Here is an 18913-nt window from a genome sequence, read left to right as displayed (position 1 = left end):
TAGATTGTTTTATAGTCCAAAATATGTCTATCTTGGTATGTATTTCTTGGATGCTTGAAAAGAATGTAAATTTTCCTGTTTCTTGGTGGAGTGTTCTATAAATGTCAATTAGATCCTATTAGATGGTGGTGGTGTTGCGTTCTATATCTTGCTGATTTTCTGTCTAATTGTTCTATCAACTGTTGAGAGAGGACATTGAAGTCTCCACTATAAATGTCAATTTCTCCTTTCAGTTATGTTCATTTTTGCTCCATATATCTTGTAGCTCTGTGGTTTGGTGTGTACACATTTAAGATTACTTTTTCTTCTTGGAAGATTGACCCTTTTTCCGTAATGTAATGCCCCTCTCTGTGCCTGGTAATTTTCTTTGTTCTGAAGTTACTTTATCTGGTATTACTAGAGCCACCCCTGCTCCTTTTTGTTTTAATTAACAATTGTGTGTTTTTTCATCCTTTTACTTTCTACATGCCCGTATCATTATATTTGAGGTGAGCATCTTGCAGACATCATATAGTTGGCTTATGTTTTTTTATTGACTGTCAATTTCTGTCTTTTAATAGCTGTATTTAGATCCTTTTCACTTAATGTACTTATTGATGTTAGTGCTTAATTCTGCCAATTTATTTTTAATTTCTGTTTGCTCTCTATTTTTGTTTCTCTATTTTCTTTTTCCTGTCTTCCTGTGGGTGACCTGAATATTTTTTAGAGTTCCATTTGATGATTCATGTACAGTGTTTTGCATGTTTCTTTTCGTATACCATTTTTCTTGCTGGCTCTAGGTATTACATCGTATATAAATAACTTATAAGCATCTACTGATGTCAACATTTTACCAGTTCAAGTGAAGTATAGAAACCTTACCTCTCTTTCCACTGCTTTACCACCCTCCTCTGTTTATAATGTAATCGTTAACTATTTCTCCCACATACATTTAGAACCACAGCACTGTTATAATTGGTGCTTCAACACCAAACATAATTTAGAAAACTTGAAAGGAAAAGGAAAGTCTATTCTATTTACCCATATTTTTTCTCTTTCCATTGTTCTTTCTTCCTTGGTGATGTCCAGAATTTCTTCTTTTATCATTTCCTTTCTGTTCAGAGAACTTCCTTTAGTCATTCTCTTAGGAGAGGTCTGTTGTTAACAAAGTCTTTTAGTTTTCCTTTTTAGTTTCCCTTCATCTAAGAATGTCTTGATTCCCCTTCCATACCTGAAGCATATCTCTCAGCACTTATTTAGATCTTCTGTTTTAGCTGACTTCCTCTGACAATGCTCTGGCAGAGAAAGGGGGAGCACACTCTCTCATTTCTGCCAGGTAGCTATAGAAATCCAGGTTCCCCACTTAGCCTTCCTTGACACCGGGGAGGTCGGGGCTTCTCATTACTGCTGGGCAGTGGTGACAGTTCCAGCTCCCCACTGGGCTTCCACTAATGCCACCCTGGCTGGGGTAGGTAGGAGTGCCTCATTACTGTTCCCCATGTGATCTCCACTGACACTGGAAGGGATGGGATGTGGACCTATTACCACTGTGCTGGGGCAAAGGTCCTGGCTCTCTGTGAGGTCTCTTCTAACACCACCCTAGCAGGGACAGGGAGAGATGACTCATTACCGCTCTGTGGGAGTGGATTCTAGGTCCCCAGCTGGCCTTTACTGATGGGGCTGGGTGGGAACACCCTTTTTTCTATGGTGTTTAGCTGAATTAGAGTGGTTCTTGTATAAAAGTTTTCGGTCTTGGGAGGCTGCCCCTCTCCCAGTCCTTTGGCTTTTGCTGGAGCCTTTTTGTCTCTGTTCACTGGCACTTTGGATTGTTGGCTTCCGGTCCTGATCTGGGATCTATGAGGCAGAATGAAAACCCAGGGAGCTCGCCACCGCGGTGTTCCTTAGGGCCCAAGGTCCCTACCAGCCTGCTTTCTTCTCTCCACCTTTCAGGGTCTTCTTATGTTTGTTTTATATGTAATGTCCAGAGGTTTCGGTTGTACTCAGTGGGAGAATGGGGAAAGTACTTCTCCATTTTTCCAGAGCCAGGCATCTGGACATGGAAATTATAGACCTGGTTTTGTACTGCCAAGTAGATCTATGGGAAGGAGAGCTTCCCTCGCATATGAATGTCTTAGCAGAGCTCCTATTCCACGTTTACATTGTGAGAACAAAAAGAAATGAAACAAAACAAAACGAAAAAAGTCCGCTGTACCTGGGTTTGCACGTGTCCGCTCATCTGTCATGGAGGGCATAAATTGGGGCAGCCGTGATGGCAGCCAGCTCGGTTAGTTTTTTGTAAACCAGTGCACCAGGTTTTCATGAGCCCCTTCCGACGTCCATTGCTTCTTTCCATTGACTGTCAGGTTATGACCTGTCAGCTCACTTGGCTGGGTGCTAACGGGCAGAGTGGGGAGTTGCTCCTTCTATGGGCCAAAGGCTTCAGTAGAGCTGAAGGGGCAATAAGCCATCACGTGATCCAACCGCCATGGTTTTCATATTAAAAAAAAAACCTGTGTCAGAAAACAGAAAAGCCTTTCCCCAGATCTCACTGCGTACCACACAAGCAAAGCCAGACCCAGGAGCCCCATTCCCTGCCTTTAAGCCCGCTGTTATTTAAGGTACATTGGGCTGCTTCTCCACCCATCCCTCAGCTCTCCAGTGAACTTCACTCTGCCCCATGGCCAGGGACTGCGGTCTCATCCCAGCCAAGTGCCTCCCAGAGGTGCCCTTCATCCCTGGAGGTGGGAGGGGCTCCATGAGGGTGGTGGGGTGGGAAGAGAGACAGGAAAATGAACGTGGCTGACTCCACCTAAACCTGTCCTCAGAATGCAAGTCTGTGATTCACGGGGTCAATGGTCTCATCTTCATATCTGAAAGACAGTGTACTTTTTGTCTCCCTAAGCCCTGTGTCTAGGTCGTTTGGGAAGCGCCTTGGAGAGTCAAGAATAAAATTGCAGGTCAAACAATGGATGACTGGAAAAGTCGGCTTGTAATCAAGAGCATGCTTCCCCATTTCGCCATGGTGGGAAATCGTCAGGAGCCCAGAAAGCTCCAGGAATCGGTCAGACAATGGGCTATTGGGGGGGAGGGGGGTTTTGAATGCTTCTAATCTTAAACTTGAACGTAATATGTGTTATTGAAATTCTCTGTGCGAACTTGGTGGCAAGCAACCAGCCCAAAATGTAAGGCACTGAAATCTGACCTAGAAGGGATCTAGGAGATGAGCTGACCTTGCCCCTTGTGAGTTTTTGGAAGAGCAGGAAATAGAGTCCAAGGTTCCATGTGGATTCCCAGTCCAGCTCTCTCTGCACTGCACCCGTTCAACTGGAAAGAGATGAAGGGTGAAAAGGGAAAAAGACCTACTTTTTACCTTAATAGAAACCAGGAATGTGGGGATGACAGGCACTAGATATATTATATTAGCTTCCTAGTACCACTGAGAACAGGAAGCCGGTGAGTAGGGCACAGAAAACTATTCCCATTCGATTCTCTGGCCCTGATGTCCTTTCAAAAACTCATTTGACAAATTTCTGCTTTCTTCCCCTGGAACTCAGATGTCATCCATGGGTCCGAAACTCAGGGTTAGGGATTCCAGAGAGCCATTGGTTGGTTGAATCTGACAATAAAAGCCTGCAACCTTGCCAGTCTACCAGGGTTAGCTCAGTTAATAGGAGGTGCCGCAAACACAATGGCTGTTATCTCAGTGTATTAGGTCCACAAAGGAGTGGCTCACTTAATCTCTGCAATTAATAGAGCAGAGAGGAAATGGCTCTTCTAGACCCGTGGGTCTGCTTCCTTCCCGTTCAGAGAACTGGGAGCTGGGGGCTCTGAGGTAATGTCATTTCACATAACTAGAGGGCCTGGCTTCTCCAATTCCAAGGGCAATCCACTTTCAGTAAGTCAGTTTTCTATTTAGTTGAGGATTCTGATCTGTGCACAAGTGTGCGGGGACATTGTTGAAATCCTGTTGCTGTCTTTTGCCCTGGTTGTCTACCACCAACAATGTACTGAAAATGTGGTATCCAGTTGAGGCATTTACAAAACTTTGTTTACTGGAGTTCCAGCTCTCACAGAGATGGCGGAAAGATGGGATGGCAGAGAGGGAGTAATTTCTTTGGCCTGTCCTGCCAGCCCTTCCGTCAGGCATCTTTCCATGGCAATCTCTACCCTCCATCCTAATTACCCTTTTGAGTTCTTGCTTCTCTTTTATGGTCAAGAACTAAGTCAGTGAAGGAAAGCCTCTCGGTAATGCGTCCAGAGTTCATGGTCAGTTTCAACGGGACTTGCAGTTTCTCCTTTGTTTCACGCTTGTTTCCAACCCTAGGGGAAAAGACTGGGTGGGTTGTAGATGCAGGATCCTCTTCCCCTTCCCCCCATGTGCCCCACCAACACCCTTTTAAAAAGTGTGACTAGTAAGTAATCGTTTTGGTTTTGATAAGTGTAGATCTCAGCGCAGGATGGGTTTTTCCTAGAACAGGTTCTTAGAGCTGCCACCCGTGCCCTCACTCTGGAGAAGCGGCCCTTGCTCACGCCATTTCCGGGCTAGGCTTCTCTTTGTAGGTGGCCTTTAGAGTCCTTTGTAAATCTTGCCAAAAATTCACATTCATTGCTTTAGAGTTACACCTCGGTCTTGATCAAAATCAGCCCTTCTCCCTCCTCCGTGGCACACCGTATTCTCCGCCAGTGGCTCAGAGTGAGCTGTTTCTGAAAAGCCAAGCTGTCCTAGAAGACCATGGATTTGTCCCAGTGGAGGGGATCCAAAAACCAAGGTTGGGCTCCAAAAGGTCAAAATCACATTCATCTTCCTGGAAGATGCACATGGCCTCTGAGGAGCTGACACCTAGGGCACCCGCTCCTTTGGCTCTGCCTGATGGGTATGCTGGGAGCCAGGCACTGCTGATGCAGCCAGTTCTGGTTTGAGCAGTTCCTGGTTTGAGCACAGCTGACTTCTCGCAGCTGGTCAATCCCTGCAGCTTCAAGGAAGGTACCTGGTGCGCACACGGAGCTCTGCTCCACACGCTGAGTGGCTCAGCAGCCCCGTGTTTGTGGACAGACGGACAGATTCAAAGCAGAATGGCCAGTCAGTTCACCATGACACCTGCTGTCCGTATGAGTTAATACAGGGCCCAGGATGGCAACAGCAGAAAGCAGTCCTTTGTGGGAGCTGGACTGGCACCTCCCAGGTGTGGCCTGGACTGGATCTCGGCTGTTTCCAATGCTTGCTCTCCCTCGGGTACTTTTATAACATCCAGGGATGACAACCCACACCCCAGCCCCAGGAAACTCTGTGCCTCTGGAAGCCCTTCCCTAGCACCACCCTCCCTTGTCCTGGCAACATCCTCAGCGTAGAGGTCTGACACAGACATTCAGCTTACCTGTTTGTTTTTGTCCTTTCCCAAGAAACAGACTAACAACAACAACAACAAAAAACAAATTTCAAGTCAAGTTTTGTTAATAAAATTATATCAGTCCCAAAGGAGAGTTCTTTGAAACAGCCCTGGGATTTACATGTGAAGTTTTTTTTTTTAACATCTTTATTGGAGTATAATTGCTTTACAATGTGTTAGTTTCTGCTTTATAACAAAGTGAATCAGCTATACGTATACACATATCCCCATATCCGTCCCTCTTGGGTCTCCCTCCCACCCTCCCTATCCCACCCCTGTAGGTGGACACAGAGCACCGAGCTGATCTCCCTGTGCTATGCGGCTGCTTCCCACTAGCTATCTATTTTACGTTTGGTAGTGTATATATGTCCATGCCACTCTCTCACTTTGTCCCAGCTTACCCTTCCCCCTCCCCATATCCTCAAGTCCATTCTCTACATCTGCATCTTTATTCCCGTCCTGCCCCTAGGTTCATTAGAATCTTTTTTTTTTTTTTTAGATTCCATACATATGTGTTAGCATACAGAATTTGTTTTTCTCTTTCTGACTTACTTCACTCTGTAGGACAGACTCTAGGCCCATCCACCTCACTACAAATAACTCAATTTCGTTTCTTTTACGGCTGAGTAGTATTCCATTGTATATATGTGCCACATCTTCTTTATCCATTCATCTCTCGATGGACACTTAGGTTGATTCCATGTCCTGGCTGTTGTAAACAGTGCTGCAATGAACATTGTGGTACACGTCTCTTTTTGAATTATGGTTTTCTCAGGGTATATGCCCAGTAGTGGTATTGCTGGGTCATATGGTAGTTCTATTTTTAGTTTTTTAAGGAACCTCCATACTGTTCTGCATAGTGGCTGTATCAATTTACATTCCCACCAACAGTGCAAGAGTGTTCCCTTTTCTCCACACACTCTCCAGCATTTATTGTTTGTAGATTTTTTGATGATGGCCATTCTGACCGGTGTGAGGTGATACCAATGGCATTTTTCACAGAACTAGAACAAGAAATTTTACAATTTGTATGGAAACACAAGAGACCCCAAATAGCCAAAGCAATCTTGAGAAAGAAAAACAGAGCTGGAGGAATCAGGCTCCCTGAGTTCAGACTATACTACAAAGCTACAGTAATCCAGACAGTATGGTACTAGCACAAAAACAGAAACATAGATCAGTGCAACAGGATAGAAAGCCCAGAAATAAACCCATGCACATATGGTCACCTTATCTTTGATAAAGGAGGCAAGAATACACAGTGGAGAAAAGACAGCCTCTTCCATAAGTGGTGCTGGGAACACTGGACAGCTACATGTAAAAGAATGAAATTAGAACACTCCCTAACACCATACACAAAACATAAACTCAAAATGGATTAAAGACCTAAATATAAGGCCAGACACTATAAGACTCTTAGAGGGAAACATAGGCAGAACACTCTATGACATAAATCACAGCAAGATCCTTTTTGACCCACCTCCTAGAGAAATGGAAATAAAAACAAAAATGAACAAATGGGACCTATTGCATAGCAAAGGAAACCATAAATAAGACAGAAAGGCAACCCTCAGAATGGGAGAAAATATTTATTAATGGAGCAACTGACAAAGGATTAATCTCCAAAATTTACAAGCAGCTCACGCAGCTCAATATCAAAAAAATGAACAACCCAATCCAAAAATGGACAGAAGACCTAAATAGACATTTCTCCATGTGAATTACTGAGAGTTCCCTTGCAGGAAAACGTGCGTCTGATGTGACGATTTTTCTTGGCCTAAGACCAGGGCCCAGGACACCTGATTCCAGTCTTGCTTCTGCTCCTAACTAGCCGTGGGGCTTTGTCCATCCTTTGCCCACTCTGAGGACAAAGATCAAATGAACCAGGAGTAAGAATAGCTACCTTTAGTTGAGTGTTGACTAGGCGCTGCGCACTTGCTGAGCATTTGGGCTGCCTTATTTCCTGTAATCCTTAGGATAACCCTGAGATGAAGAGGTTAGCTCCAGGAAACTGAGGCTCAGAGAGGTTAAGCAACTTGACAAAGTCACAGAGACAAGGCGCAGCAGAGCTCAGAGCCTGCTTTCTTCACCACTGTGCTCTGCTGCCTCTTGGATCTGAAGCATGTTGAAAACCACAAAGCTGCAAGCACATATCAGGTGGGAGCAGTTGTCGTAAGAAAGTGCAGCACCCTGCCAGCATTCGTTCATTCACTCAGCAGCCTGATGGCTTAATGACTCGTGGTCTGGAGTCTTACCTTTTGAACACTCGGGCATCCACCCAAGCTTAATAAGGCGTCCAGTCTCTGCAGTGAGTGTATGGAGTTTTAACAGGAGGCAGAATGTTTGCTCCCTCCTTTTGAAGTTAAGATCTCCGCTCCTCCCCCAGAACGGTGAGTGGATTGATTACTAGTGCACAAATCTCTAAAATACTAGCACTCCAGACGGGAGCGCTTCAGAGCCCACGTGGAATTGGAGCCCAGTCGTCTCCGTCTCAGTCTGCACCCAAAGTTGCGAAGATTCCCCAGCTCTGAGCAGCCGCCTATTCCGTTCATAAGGCAGCTCCAGAGAAAATGGAGGCGTTAAGGGCATTAGACGTACAGTCGGAGAAGGAACGGGATGCTGCGCTCACGGCGCACCTTCTGTGTGTCGTCATGGGATGATAACGAATGGCTGACTCTCTAGTTACCATGAGTTGGCATGTCCAATCTTCCTTCCGACCTTCCCAGCCGTTGCCCCTCTTTATGGATGAGGACGCTTAGATCCAAGAAATCCAGTGACTTGTAATAAGATGCTCATGGCGAAGGTGGGGAGCTCTATCAAGGGTCCCTATTCGGGTGGCCCCAAGCGCAGCCTGCTTTCCACCTGCAGTATGACCTAAACCAACGACTCACCCCTTCTTCTCCTTCTTGTCACCTCGAATGCAAATGGAGCTGAGGAAGGGGCAGAAAGTCGTCCTGTCTGTCCCTCTGCTTTAGACTGGTGACCTTAGGTATGCCCGGTAGGAGGAGGGCCGTTCACCGGCTGCCGTGGCGTGTGATCAGGTTGGGGGTTTGTGCCCCTCATCCTCGGAAGCACACACTTTTCTTTGCAAAAAGCACAGGGGACTCAGGAGACCTCAAATTTCATTCCAGAGCTCTAACTAGCACTTTGTGAGCCCTTGGGTAAGTCCCTTTGCTCCTGAGGTCAGAGGGCCTGCATATCTCAGGCCTCCTGCCACATTTCCAGGGTTCCTCCTGTGTGCCCAGCCCTGTGCTAGACCATGGGCTACAGCAGCTCCCAGTCAAGGGGTAGGTAGACTCTTCCCAGGCTTCCTGCACTGGGAACAGATGTGTCCTACTCTGTAGTTCTGCCTGTCCTCCTCGGAAGCCGGGAGGAGAGGATGGCCAAGTGGCTCTCTTGTGCACGTTCCTTTGTAGACAATAGCTCGTCTACTCCTGTGACACAGAGACTAATATTTCCACTTCACCCGGGAGGAGACCGAGGGACTTTCCCAATGTTGCGCGGGCAGTAGGTTGGAAATTCCGATCTCAAACCCAGGTGCCCTGACCAGCATCGTCCACTGCCCAGCCTGTGAGCCGAGAGCCAGGCTAATTAAAACCCCACAGGGAGTAGGGACAGCCAGCCAGGACCTGGGCTGGGTTGTGTAAACAGCTCTCTTGGAAGCCTGGAGAGGCAGCCCAGTGTCCCCTGCTTCATGTCGGCTGTGGGCAGGGTGCACTGGCCCCAGGAGAGGGGAGCAGGGTGTATGGCCCCGGCTTCCAGGAGCCGGCGGGTCCAGGAATCAGCTCACTGGGGAGGCAGCTGTCCCAGACAGTGACTGGGATGCGGCATGAGGCTGTGCCCTCTGCCCACGTCAGATGACGATGAACAAGGTGTGGATATGAACGCAGTGTAAACCACACAGGGTATTACCGCTGTGAGCACTTTTTTTTTAATGATCAGAGATTGGCATTGGCTCAGAAAGGCGATGAGAGATGAGTGTCCTTGGAGCTCAGGTAGAGACACAGGGCCCCTGAGGATATCTCAGGCTCATCAGCAGCCCCGCTGCCCGAGGAGCGCTGGATTGACGGTGTAGCTCTGAGCATTCTGGGTCAAAGCCTGCAGTGCGTATGTGACTTTCTATTTGGGGATCCTCCCCACGGAGCGCGCAGCTGTTCGCTCCTTTTCCTCCCGCCCCCTCCTCCTGCAGTGAGGGCCCGGCCCTGTTCCAGACACCCCGCCGGGCTGGGCCACCAGGCAGAGGCCTTGCCTTCGGCTCTTCTGCGAAGGCTGCACGCTGCTCGGCTGGCCGGACACCACTGGGCTCTGCGTCGGGGTCCCACCTGGGTAGCCCCGTCCAGCAAAGCGGTGACCTGAAAATCGCAGTCTGTTCGCAGGGGGAGCTGCCGGGAGGGGAGGTCTGTTTGGCAGCTGGCACCCACTGGCATCTGGGCGCTCGACACTGCCTATTTCTGAACTTCTAGGAGCCCTCGTTAGCTGTGTCTGCGTTCCTGCCTGGCCTCTGCCCACAGCTTCCTTGACATCAGGCCCGAGGTGACAGGTGTCTGGAGCTTGAGCTGCCCGGGGGAGGGGGACCCCAGGTCGGGGTGTCAGGAGAGTCTGGCTGAGCCGACGCTCGGGCACGACCTCCATCTAGGGTGTGCGCAAACCAGGGGGGGCAGCCCTGGGGCGCAGACCCAGGGGTCCTCAGACTCTGGCTTGGCCTGTGCAGGCTGAGGCCCCTGGCTTTTGTTGAAAATCCCCAGCTGGAGAGCTCAACGTGGCTCTGACTGCAGACAGATATTTGGGTCATAAGCTGCCCCTGGGGTACCCAGTTTTAGACCTCAGGTTGGGCAGGGCACGGGAAGCACGCACTTCTGAAGATTAGGCTACAGGTGCTGATTTCTGCAGTCGACATAGAAGAATTTGTCAAAACCCTGCCTGCTGCTCCTTGGCCTTTCCTTTCTCCTCATCTACCACCTCCCCTGACTCACCAGATCGCCAGCCCCAAAGTACCAAAGTTAAAAAGACAGGCCGGAGCCCAGGCCGGACTCGACCCCTGAGGGCCCAGACCCAAGGCCCAGGCGAGGCTGCCGCCACCCCTCCCTCCCTGCCCCCTCACCCCCCCGCCCTTCCTCACAAACCCCCTTTGTGTGCCTCCCTCTGGTGCTGCAGGGTGCGGTCCCTCTTCTGACTCCGTCCAGAGCTGTTTCTCCAGGCCGGTTGCCCCCCTCCAAGCCTGTCAGCTGGCACACAGGCACTCTCGTGACCCTGAGTAAATGCTCGGTGGACAGTGGTTGCCCTTCCTCTTGGCCAGAAGGTCCCTTAGAAATCGTCCAGGTCACCTCCTTTGTTGACCACAGGAGGCCCAGACACACGAAGGAGAAGGCGTGTCCTTCACGGGGCCAGTTAGTGAATTCATCACAGTTTCTGAAAAGCGATTGCCTCTGGGCCTTGTGCTGGGAATGGAAGAGAACAGGATCATTTGTAGGAAACCTTCTGCTCCAGGGCTTAATTCACATCTGCAGATGCCAGCTGAGCCCTGTCACGACACTAGGTGCTACGGGGGTGCAGAGATGAGGAGGAAACAGCCCCAGTCTTCTGAGAGCTGCGTTGTGGAGGCCTGGGTTGGAAGGGGTGGGGCTCGAGGCCGAGTTATCCTAGAGACCCTTGAAGGCCCGAGGGAGGAGGGTGTGCTTTCATCTGCTGGACAAGGTGCGAATTGTTGACGAGGATACGAAGGCTGGAAGAGCAAGCAGACGGCCAGGCATTCTGGAGGAGGCGGTGTCCTGTTTCATGGAACCCGTGGCGCACCCAACAGATGGGCAGTAATAATAACCATCGTTAGCGCAGGTTAAACGTGGCGTTTGAGACTGCTACGTGCCTCGTGCATTCAGAAATGGTCACCTAACTTGTACGATGGTAGAAATCTTGAAGCTTTTCAGCTCCGAAAATGTTGCCTGCCACTGTCTTGTGAACAGTAGGCCTACGTGGCCCCCTGCAGTGTGAGGGGGGCGATTTGGAAATAGCCTCTGTGCCTTGGGGAAGGCGCTCAGCCTGTGCTGTAGGTCAGGGCTTGGTAAAGTCCCCCCCGGGCAGCCTGTTCTTACAAATGAAGTTTTATTAGCACAAGCCATACCTAGTCATTAACATATCATCTGGAGTTGCAACAGGGACCACTTGGTCTGCAAAGCCTAAGAGAGTTACTCTTTGGGTCTTTACAGAAAGTTGACGACCCCCTGATCTAGGTCACTGGGTTTGGGATCATATTTTCTGAGGCCGTAGTTTCCTCCCATAAGTGGGTGCTCGGCTCTGTGCCACCTGAGGGACAATCACAGATCCTGGCACCTCTCCAGGCATTCTGCTTCCTCTCCTGTGCCACAGCTGGCCTGACCCCCCTCTGGACCTATCCCTTTCTCTCTCCCATCAGCACCCAGCCAGACCTTTTACAAACAGATGGAGCCGACCACTCCTCGGTATAACCCCCCACCCAGTGGTTTCCCACCGCAGACATCTGACAGTCCACCCGCTTCCCAGGGCTGCGGGTCCATCCGTGAGCCATGGCTGTCCCCCAGCTCTCTGCGCACCAAGCACAGTGGCCACCTGCCCGTTCTTGGAGCGTGCCGAGAGCTTTCCCCCAGGGCCTCTCCCTTCTGCCTTCCTGCCTGGAGCGCTCTGCCCCGAGTCCTTCTCCTGGCCACTCTGTCACATCCCCTTCACTCTGTTCTTGTTCTTGCTGTCTTCATACCGTCTGTTCCACTAGAACTCCAGCTCCGTCTCATTCTGGTTCCCCGCTCCTCGCCCGGCATGTGCTCATTCTGAGGGGATCTCTGTTCTGGGCCCCCTAGACAGCCCTGCTTTGCACAGTTAGAAGCCTCCATCTCTGTAGTGGACAGGTGCTCAGTGCCACTCGCTAGCTGCCTCCTTTTCTAAAATAAACTTGAGGCAATAAAGTTGTCTAGTGTTAGGGCTGTCTGTGTGACGCTGTCAGACAATCTCAACATTTTCTTGCCTCTTTTTCTCCTTTAAGTCAAGCCTTTGGGCTTTAGAACAATGAACTTGGCCTATATAAAGTACCTCCAGGAAGTCAGCCCCCAAACACCAACATCCAACATCTGCCTTCTGAATATATGGCTTCAAAGAGCTAAGTGCACGGTAGCAAAGTGCTGTCCATCCTATGTTTTTAAGCCACATGACAGCCAAGGAACTTAGAAATGCCTTGCCCTTTCCTGTAGTTAAATCTGACATAAAATTACTTTATTGGCAGAATTTTAACAAACAAAACTCTCCTGTGTTTTCACCGGTAATTCAGCTTCAATTTTCCGAGTGAGAAAAAAGTAATTACGAATGATGGCAAGGAGACAGTTTTGAGGTCTCTGTTAATAACACATTCAGGGCGAATCCTCTTTCTCCGGCCCACTCAGGGCAGCTTCTTACGGTGAGGTGGAGCAAGAAGGAATCACTCTGTAGGAGTAGCCCCTTGACTGTCAGCACTCCGGCCACTACCAATACCAGCATCACTACCCCTCCACATCCACCACCAGCACCATCACCACCAACCACCTCCACCACCAACAGCATCACCACCACCTCCACCACCAACACCATCACCACCAACCACCTCCCCCACCAGCATCACCACCTCCACCACCAACACCATCTCCTACACCAACACCATCTCCACCATCACCACCTCCACCACCAACACCATCTCCTACACCAGCACCATCTCCACCACCACTACCTCTACCACCAACACCATCACCACCAACCACCTCTACCACAAGCATCACTACCTCCACCACCAACACCATCTCCTACACCAGCACCATCTCCACCGCCACCACCTCCACCACCAACACCATCATCACCACCACCTCCACCACCAACACCAACACCATCACCACCAACCACCTCCCCCACCAGCATCACCACCTCCACCACCAACACCATCTTCTACACCAGCACCATCTCCACCACCAACACCTCCACCACCAACACCATCTCCTACACCAACACTGTCTCCACCACCATCACCTCCACCACCAACACCATCTCCTACACCAACACCGTCTCCACCTCCACCACCAACACCATCTCGACCACTACCGTCACCACCACCATCTCCACCACCACCACCTCCACCACCACCACCTCCACCACCAACACCATCTCCACCATCAGCACCGTCACCACCACCACCATCACACACACACAGACACACACACAGGGGCAATTTTTCAGGTTCTATGACATGCTCCCTGATGTAATCACAGACACCTTCCACGCACAGTGTGTAATCTACTCTTGTTGCTGTGGGATTTGGGACTGTGGAGCATCACCATGTGTTTGTGGCCAAAATTAAGCTAGGACTCCTTACAAGAAAGGCCAGCGCCTCCGAGTACTACACCTTTAAGACAGATAGGTTTGGATGAGAGATCTTAACTTCATAAAAGGATTTCCTTTCCATGGCAGATTCTCGTTGCATTTTATTATGATTTGGTTGACGAAAGTTAGCCTTGCACACAGCTGTTCAGGAATGCAGCCAATGAGTAAAGGCAGATCTGCCTTGAATGGCAAATGCCGCTGAGTAACTATGTTACAGGCTATTTTAGGACCACCAAGAATGTGTTTGCATTTTCGAGAGTGGAAAGAGAGAGACTATTTACTTGGTACGAACACCATGCCAGGCACTACGCGCACTTTCCACCTCTAAGCTCACGTGATCCTGGTAACAAATTTGTGGGGTGGCCTCAACGCTCCCCATCTTGGCTGCACAGCACTGTGAATGTACCAGAGGCCGCTGAATTGTACACTTGCAAAAGCTTAATTTCATGCTCTGCGAATTTTGCCTCAATTTCAAAAAGAGAGGACCTAGGTCATTTCACAGTGTATGCATATGTTAAATCGTCACGTTGCACGCTTTTCAAAAAATCACGTTGTACTTCAATACATATAATTTTGAGCTGTCGATCATACCTCAGTAAAGCTGGAAAAAAGAGAGGACCTAGACCATGGGGAGGGTCTGTGCACTGACCTGAAGCTCCTTAGCCCATGTCCCCTCCCAGCCTCTGCTTCTGTGGCATCAGAGCTCAAGCAGCCTTACTCAAAGGTCTGCTAACTAGGGTGCGTACATTTGCAGGCCATTAGTGTATTTTAGAGCCAGAAGTTGGCACCTAGCCACTAAAATGTGCTTGTTCAGTAAGCACGTGACCTCCAGAATACACCGGACTAACCGGGTGTCTCTGGATTCTTCCCCCACCTACACAGCTGTTGGGTTTCTCATGCAGGGAACTTCCTGCCATGGTCTAAAGCCTGTCGCCATTTTATTTAGCCCATTGTTGGGACACAGGCAGAAGCAAAGTTCCCTTCTGCTTAAGCTTCAGGACTGGCCTTCGAACCTTACGAAGCCTGGGACGTAATTCTGTTCTCTGAACCTTACATTCCCTTTCATAAAGGGGTGCCTCGCATCGTCTAAGCTTCAATCCCCACGAAGCAGAGGGCGTGGAGAGCTATTTGGGGAAGATCATAATTTGACCCCAGCTGGTCTGGGGCAAGTTGTGCTTTCTTTAACATGGTCTGGCAAGGACGCTCGTGAACCACGAGGCTCTCCTTGGCCTATCTGCACCCCGGGGAGAGAGGCCCTCTTAGGTGGGGGACAAGAGCATTCATCTTTGCTCTGCAGGAGCAGAAAGAAAGTCATAGCATCAGCTTACCAAAGCTGGGACCCATTCACTGTGTGGGTGGGGAAACTGAGGCTCAGAGTGGGGTCGGGACCTATGAGAGGTCACACCACAAGGTATCAATACTTAGAAGCAGAGCCCTGGGAGAAGTGAGAAAGTTGGGCTTAAATGAACTCCGAGGGCCCTTCTGCCCTTTTCATATATAGAAACCCAGGTCTGCCCAGTGGCCCTGGTGGTCTCCAACCTCGGCTCTGCCTTCGCTCTTCCTCTTCCCTGCATGTTTCCTGCTGCGTCAGCCTAATTCAGGTGAAACACAGATAACCCTTGTTACCCCGAGTCCTGCACAGACAGACTCATCTGGGCTGGGACAATGCCCTCGCCTTTGACCTTCAGCTTCTAGCCTGGCTCCACAGGCAGTACCTGCTTGATCTCTCGGCCAACCTCATCAAATGCAGGTGCTTGAAACCAACTCCATCTTTGTCTTCTCCCCGCAAGTGGTCATCTTTATCCCACTAATGATGCTACATTAGTGGGATAAAGGGAAGGCCTTTGGAGGAAACGGGGGCAGGGTTTCTTCCAGTGGAAAGAGGCCAACCTGTCAGTCAGAGACACTGGCCCACGGGCACATCTCTTCCTGGCTCTCAACCTCATGAGCCCTCACGTGAATGGGAGGGACCGGCCTGTCACTAAGGGCCTGGCAGTTCTGACAGCCTCTAGGAGTGCCAGGCTCGCACTCAAGGAACGCCTGGTCAATGACGGAACACTTGGAGGTGTCTCGGGGTGGAACCGCTGAATTACGAGCCCGTTAAGTCCACATGCATCTATCTGTTTGGGGCCATTCTTAGAGTTGCCAGTTCTTCCAGCTGGTATGTCTACACTACAGAAAGGGAGAACACAGTTCTCCAAAACCCCCAGGTCTGCTCATTTCTGCATTTGTTGGGGCCGCTCTGGTTGAAGCTTGTTGAAGCCACAGCCCTCATGTTGGGAAGCCTGAGGGTGCAGACAGTGTGGTGGAGCCCAGAGTGGTGGGCGATGGCGAACAGCAGAAGGTGGAATTTTACAGGCAGCGCCGCTGGCCGTCAGGTCGATGCCATCAGCGCCAGGCTGCTCGTCTCTCTCCACTCTCACCCCATGGCCCGATTCTAGAGCATTTGTCCTTATTTGCCAGAGAGCAAGCCGAGGCCCACACTGGAGGGCACTGGGGCAGCCTGGGGACCCAGGGCCTGGAGAGTGACATCAGTGACAGTGACTGCTTCTGACGTGCACTCCTCAAAGATGCTGTGAGGCACCCAGGGCAGGCCGAGGACTCATTTTACAGAAGAAAACTTGAGGCTCATAGAGGGGGAGTGGCTTGCCCACAGTCACACAGCAGATGGAGGAGCTAGGCCTTCCATCAGGTCTTTTGGTGCCTACTCCAGTGCTCCTCCCTCCAGCCCAGCCCGCCTCTACCTGCAGCACGTGCAGCCTCTGTCACTTCGGGGCAAGCCCAGGGCGCCAATATATCCCCTCCTTCTAGGGTGAGATTCTTGCTCCAAACCACCTGTTAGCAGAGATTCATTCCTGAGACAAACCGACTCCTCTTGAAGCCAGTCAGGATTCCCTGCAGTTCCCATCCACCCTGGGATTCTTCAGAACCTCAGGTCTTGCAATTCTGGAAATGCTGAAAGTCCTGTTTGTTCTACAGAAAGACCCGTTTGTGGGGACTTCGTTCTGGAAAACAACCGTGCAAATGATACACCAGCTCAAGTACAGGCAGTTGTCGGTGCTCATCTGATCCCATGTCTACACGCAGGCAGATTCCCTCTCTCTCCCTCCTTCCCTCCTTGTCTCTCTTCCTGCAAACCCAGTCCTGCTGCATCGTGTCTCATCTGTTCTCCTTTCTTCTGAGCAAGTCTACCGGGGAACACTCCTGTCTCAGAGGGCTTGAAATCCCAGCTAGTTGGCCAGCGTGAGCTTCTTGGAAACTCCCAGGGAGCATGTGTAACAGTACCAAGGAAAGGTGTTGATGGAGCATGGGTGGGCTCGTGTGAGAGACACTGAGAGAAGCAGAAGCAGAAGCAGATTGGCCGGGGCTGCACCGCAGGAGGCGCTACTGACAGAGGAAGGGGAGACTAAATACACCACAGGCAATTTCCAGCTTTTGGACAATCTTGCCCGGGGCTCTCTGGAGGGAAAAACGAGGCTCCCTGAGCCAATCTGTCCTGCACACCTTCGGCTTCCTGCATTCTTACCCAGGAGGGACTGTGCATAATTTTGCTGGCCTTTTGTAGATGTCTGTGATAAAACTCCAGCTAGAGTGTTCAAAATCAAGTGCTTATAGCAACCTGCCAGACTTCTTTGGGAAGAGTTTTTTATATATATATATATATATATATATATATATATATATATATATGTTCTTCTCCTTAGGCCCATTTTCTGAGCCTGGACTGTACTCTTGTAATCTAGACCCTTTCCCAAGAAAGCTTTGCCCTTTTTGCCATTCTGGACTAAAAAACTGTAGAAAGGGAAGAATTGCCATATGTCATTGTTCAGACAGAACCAGAAATAATGTTGACTTCAGAGCTGAACTTGGCCTCTATCAGAAGGGTTGCCTTTGTTTTCTCATTATTTAGGGGGTGGGGAAGGCATCACATGCTTTGAAATGCATTTTAATGAATGTTTATAAGGTCGTGGGGATCACATTGGTGGCTTTGTCTGCCCGATTATGAAATGGGACTCCGCCGGCACTGGTGCATGGAGATAAAGTCATTCCTTTCTAAAAGACACCAGGACACCGTCCCTCACTCCCCTTCCCCGCCCTACCACTGCCCGGACCTGTGAGGGCTGGGCCTCCTGGGGTCTAGTGTTGGTGTTGGCCCCTAACTAGCCATGGGACCACAAGCAAATCACCACCCATTCTGTTTTCTGTAAAAAGTGAAGGTTGACGTGTGTTGTCTAGCAATCCTGCTAGTGGCTACTGATTCACTTATGGTAAAAAAAAACAAAAAACAAATGTTCTCCCAGTGAGTGGGCAGGGTCACGTGTAGTACAAGGCCTGAAGGAAGTAGGGGCTGGCCGGGAGCTGGGACCCATAGCTTGCTGTACAGAGTCCACAGAGACTGGAAAACGGCACATAGGTAAAGCTGTTTAGAAGGGTCTGGAAGTTTGGTGGGGACCTGCCACCACCAACGTGATGCTGAGAGGGGAAGTCATTCCGGGGTAGCAAGCTCTCTGCTGCACTTGATCTAGAAGGGTGGCCACGGGGTTCAGTCAAGCCCAACAGTCCAGACAGGTTGACCTCGGTGGTGGCCGCAGCCTGGGTCTAGGGGCGAAATGAACTCGTAGTAGATGTCAACACAGCCGCCTCCCCTCGGCTTGTTGAGGCTTGCCTGGGGATCCGGCCATCCGGCCAAGGTGCTTTAGGCAATCTGTTGAAAGCCCTCCCCAGTGAAATCCGAAATGCAGAGCTGCAGCCTCTAGCAAAGTGGAGTCTCGTTTAGTCCACGGAGAAAGCAAAGCTGGGAAGAGGCTCCTGCCTGCCCCACCGCTGAGACTGCGGCGTCAACCAGCGCCCCCCATTGCACCCCCAGGGACAGCAAGGCCAGCCTGCCCGCCGACTAGGGAGCCTCCCACAGCATTCAGGGAAGCCAGCACCAGCGGCGTCCGGCTGCAGGCTTGGCACAGCAAGGGTAGCACCTGCTCCAGCAGATGGTGTCCACCAGCAGCACGGCAGCCCCCAGCACCTCGCAGGGGCATCCTGGGGTCCGCTGTGGGGTTGAGGGCCTGAAAAGTCGGGGGCACACACTCTCACTTCAGAGGGCTGGAGACCCTTTTCCTTCGCCAGTGGTTCCCAGTATTAACTTTAGCATCTGGGGGTCATGTCCCACCTTCCCCACCTCCTAC

General features: G+C 50.3%; 1 protein-coding gene across 8 annotated transcripts in view; it reads left to right on the top strand.

Annotated features, from left to right (window-relative positions):
* Nucleotides 1-18913, top strand: part of MAMLD1 (mastermind like domain containing 1) — a 116098-nt gene that overhangs the window by 54118 nt on the left and 43067 nt on the right. For all 8 annotated transcript variants that reach the window (XM_073799548.1, XM_073799546.1, XM_033849654.2 and 5 more), the window contains exon 2: nucleotides 2882-3040. In XM_073799548.1, the coding sequence (XP_073655649.1) occupies nucleotides 2945-3040 (96 nt within the window). In that variant the 5' untranslated portion in view covers nucleotides 2882-2944. The remainder of the gene's footprint in view (nucleotides 1-2881; nucleotides 3041-18913) is intronic.

This window comes from Tursiops truncatus, chromosome X (assembly GCF_011762595.2).
Source record: "Tursiops truncatus isolate mTurTru1 chromosome X, mTurTru1.mat.Y, whole genome shotgun sequence".
NCBI classification, from domain to species: domain Eukaryota; kingdom Metazoa; phylum Chordata; class Mammalia; order Artiodactyla; family Delphinidae; genus Tursiops; species Tursiops truncatus.
The sequence above is the reverse complement of the archived record's forward strand: the minus strand, read 5'-3'. Positions and strand labels throughout refer to the sequence as shown.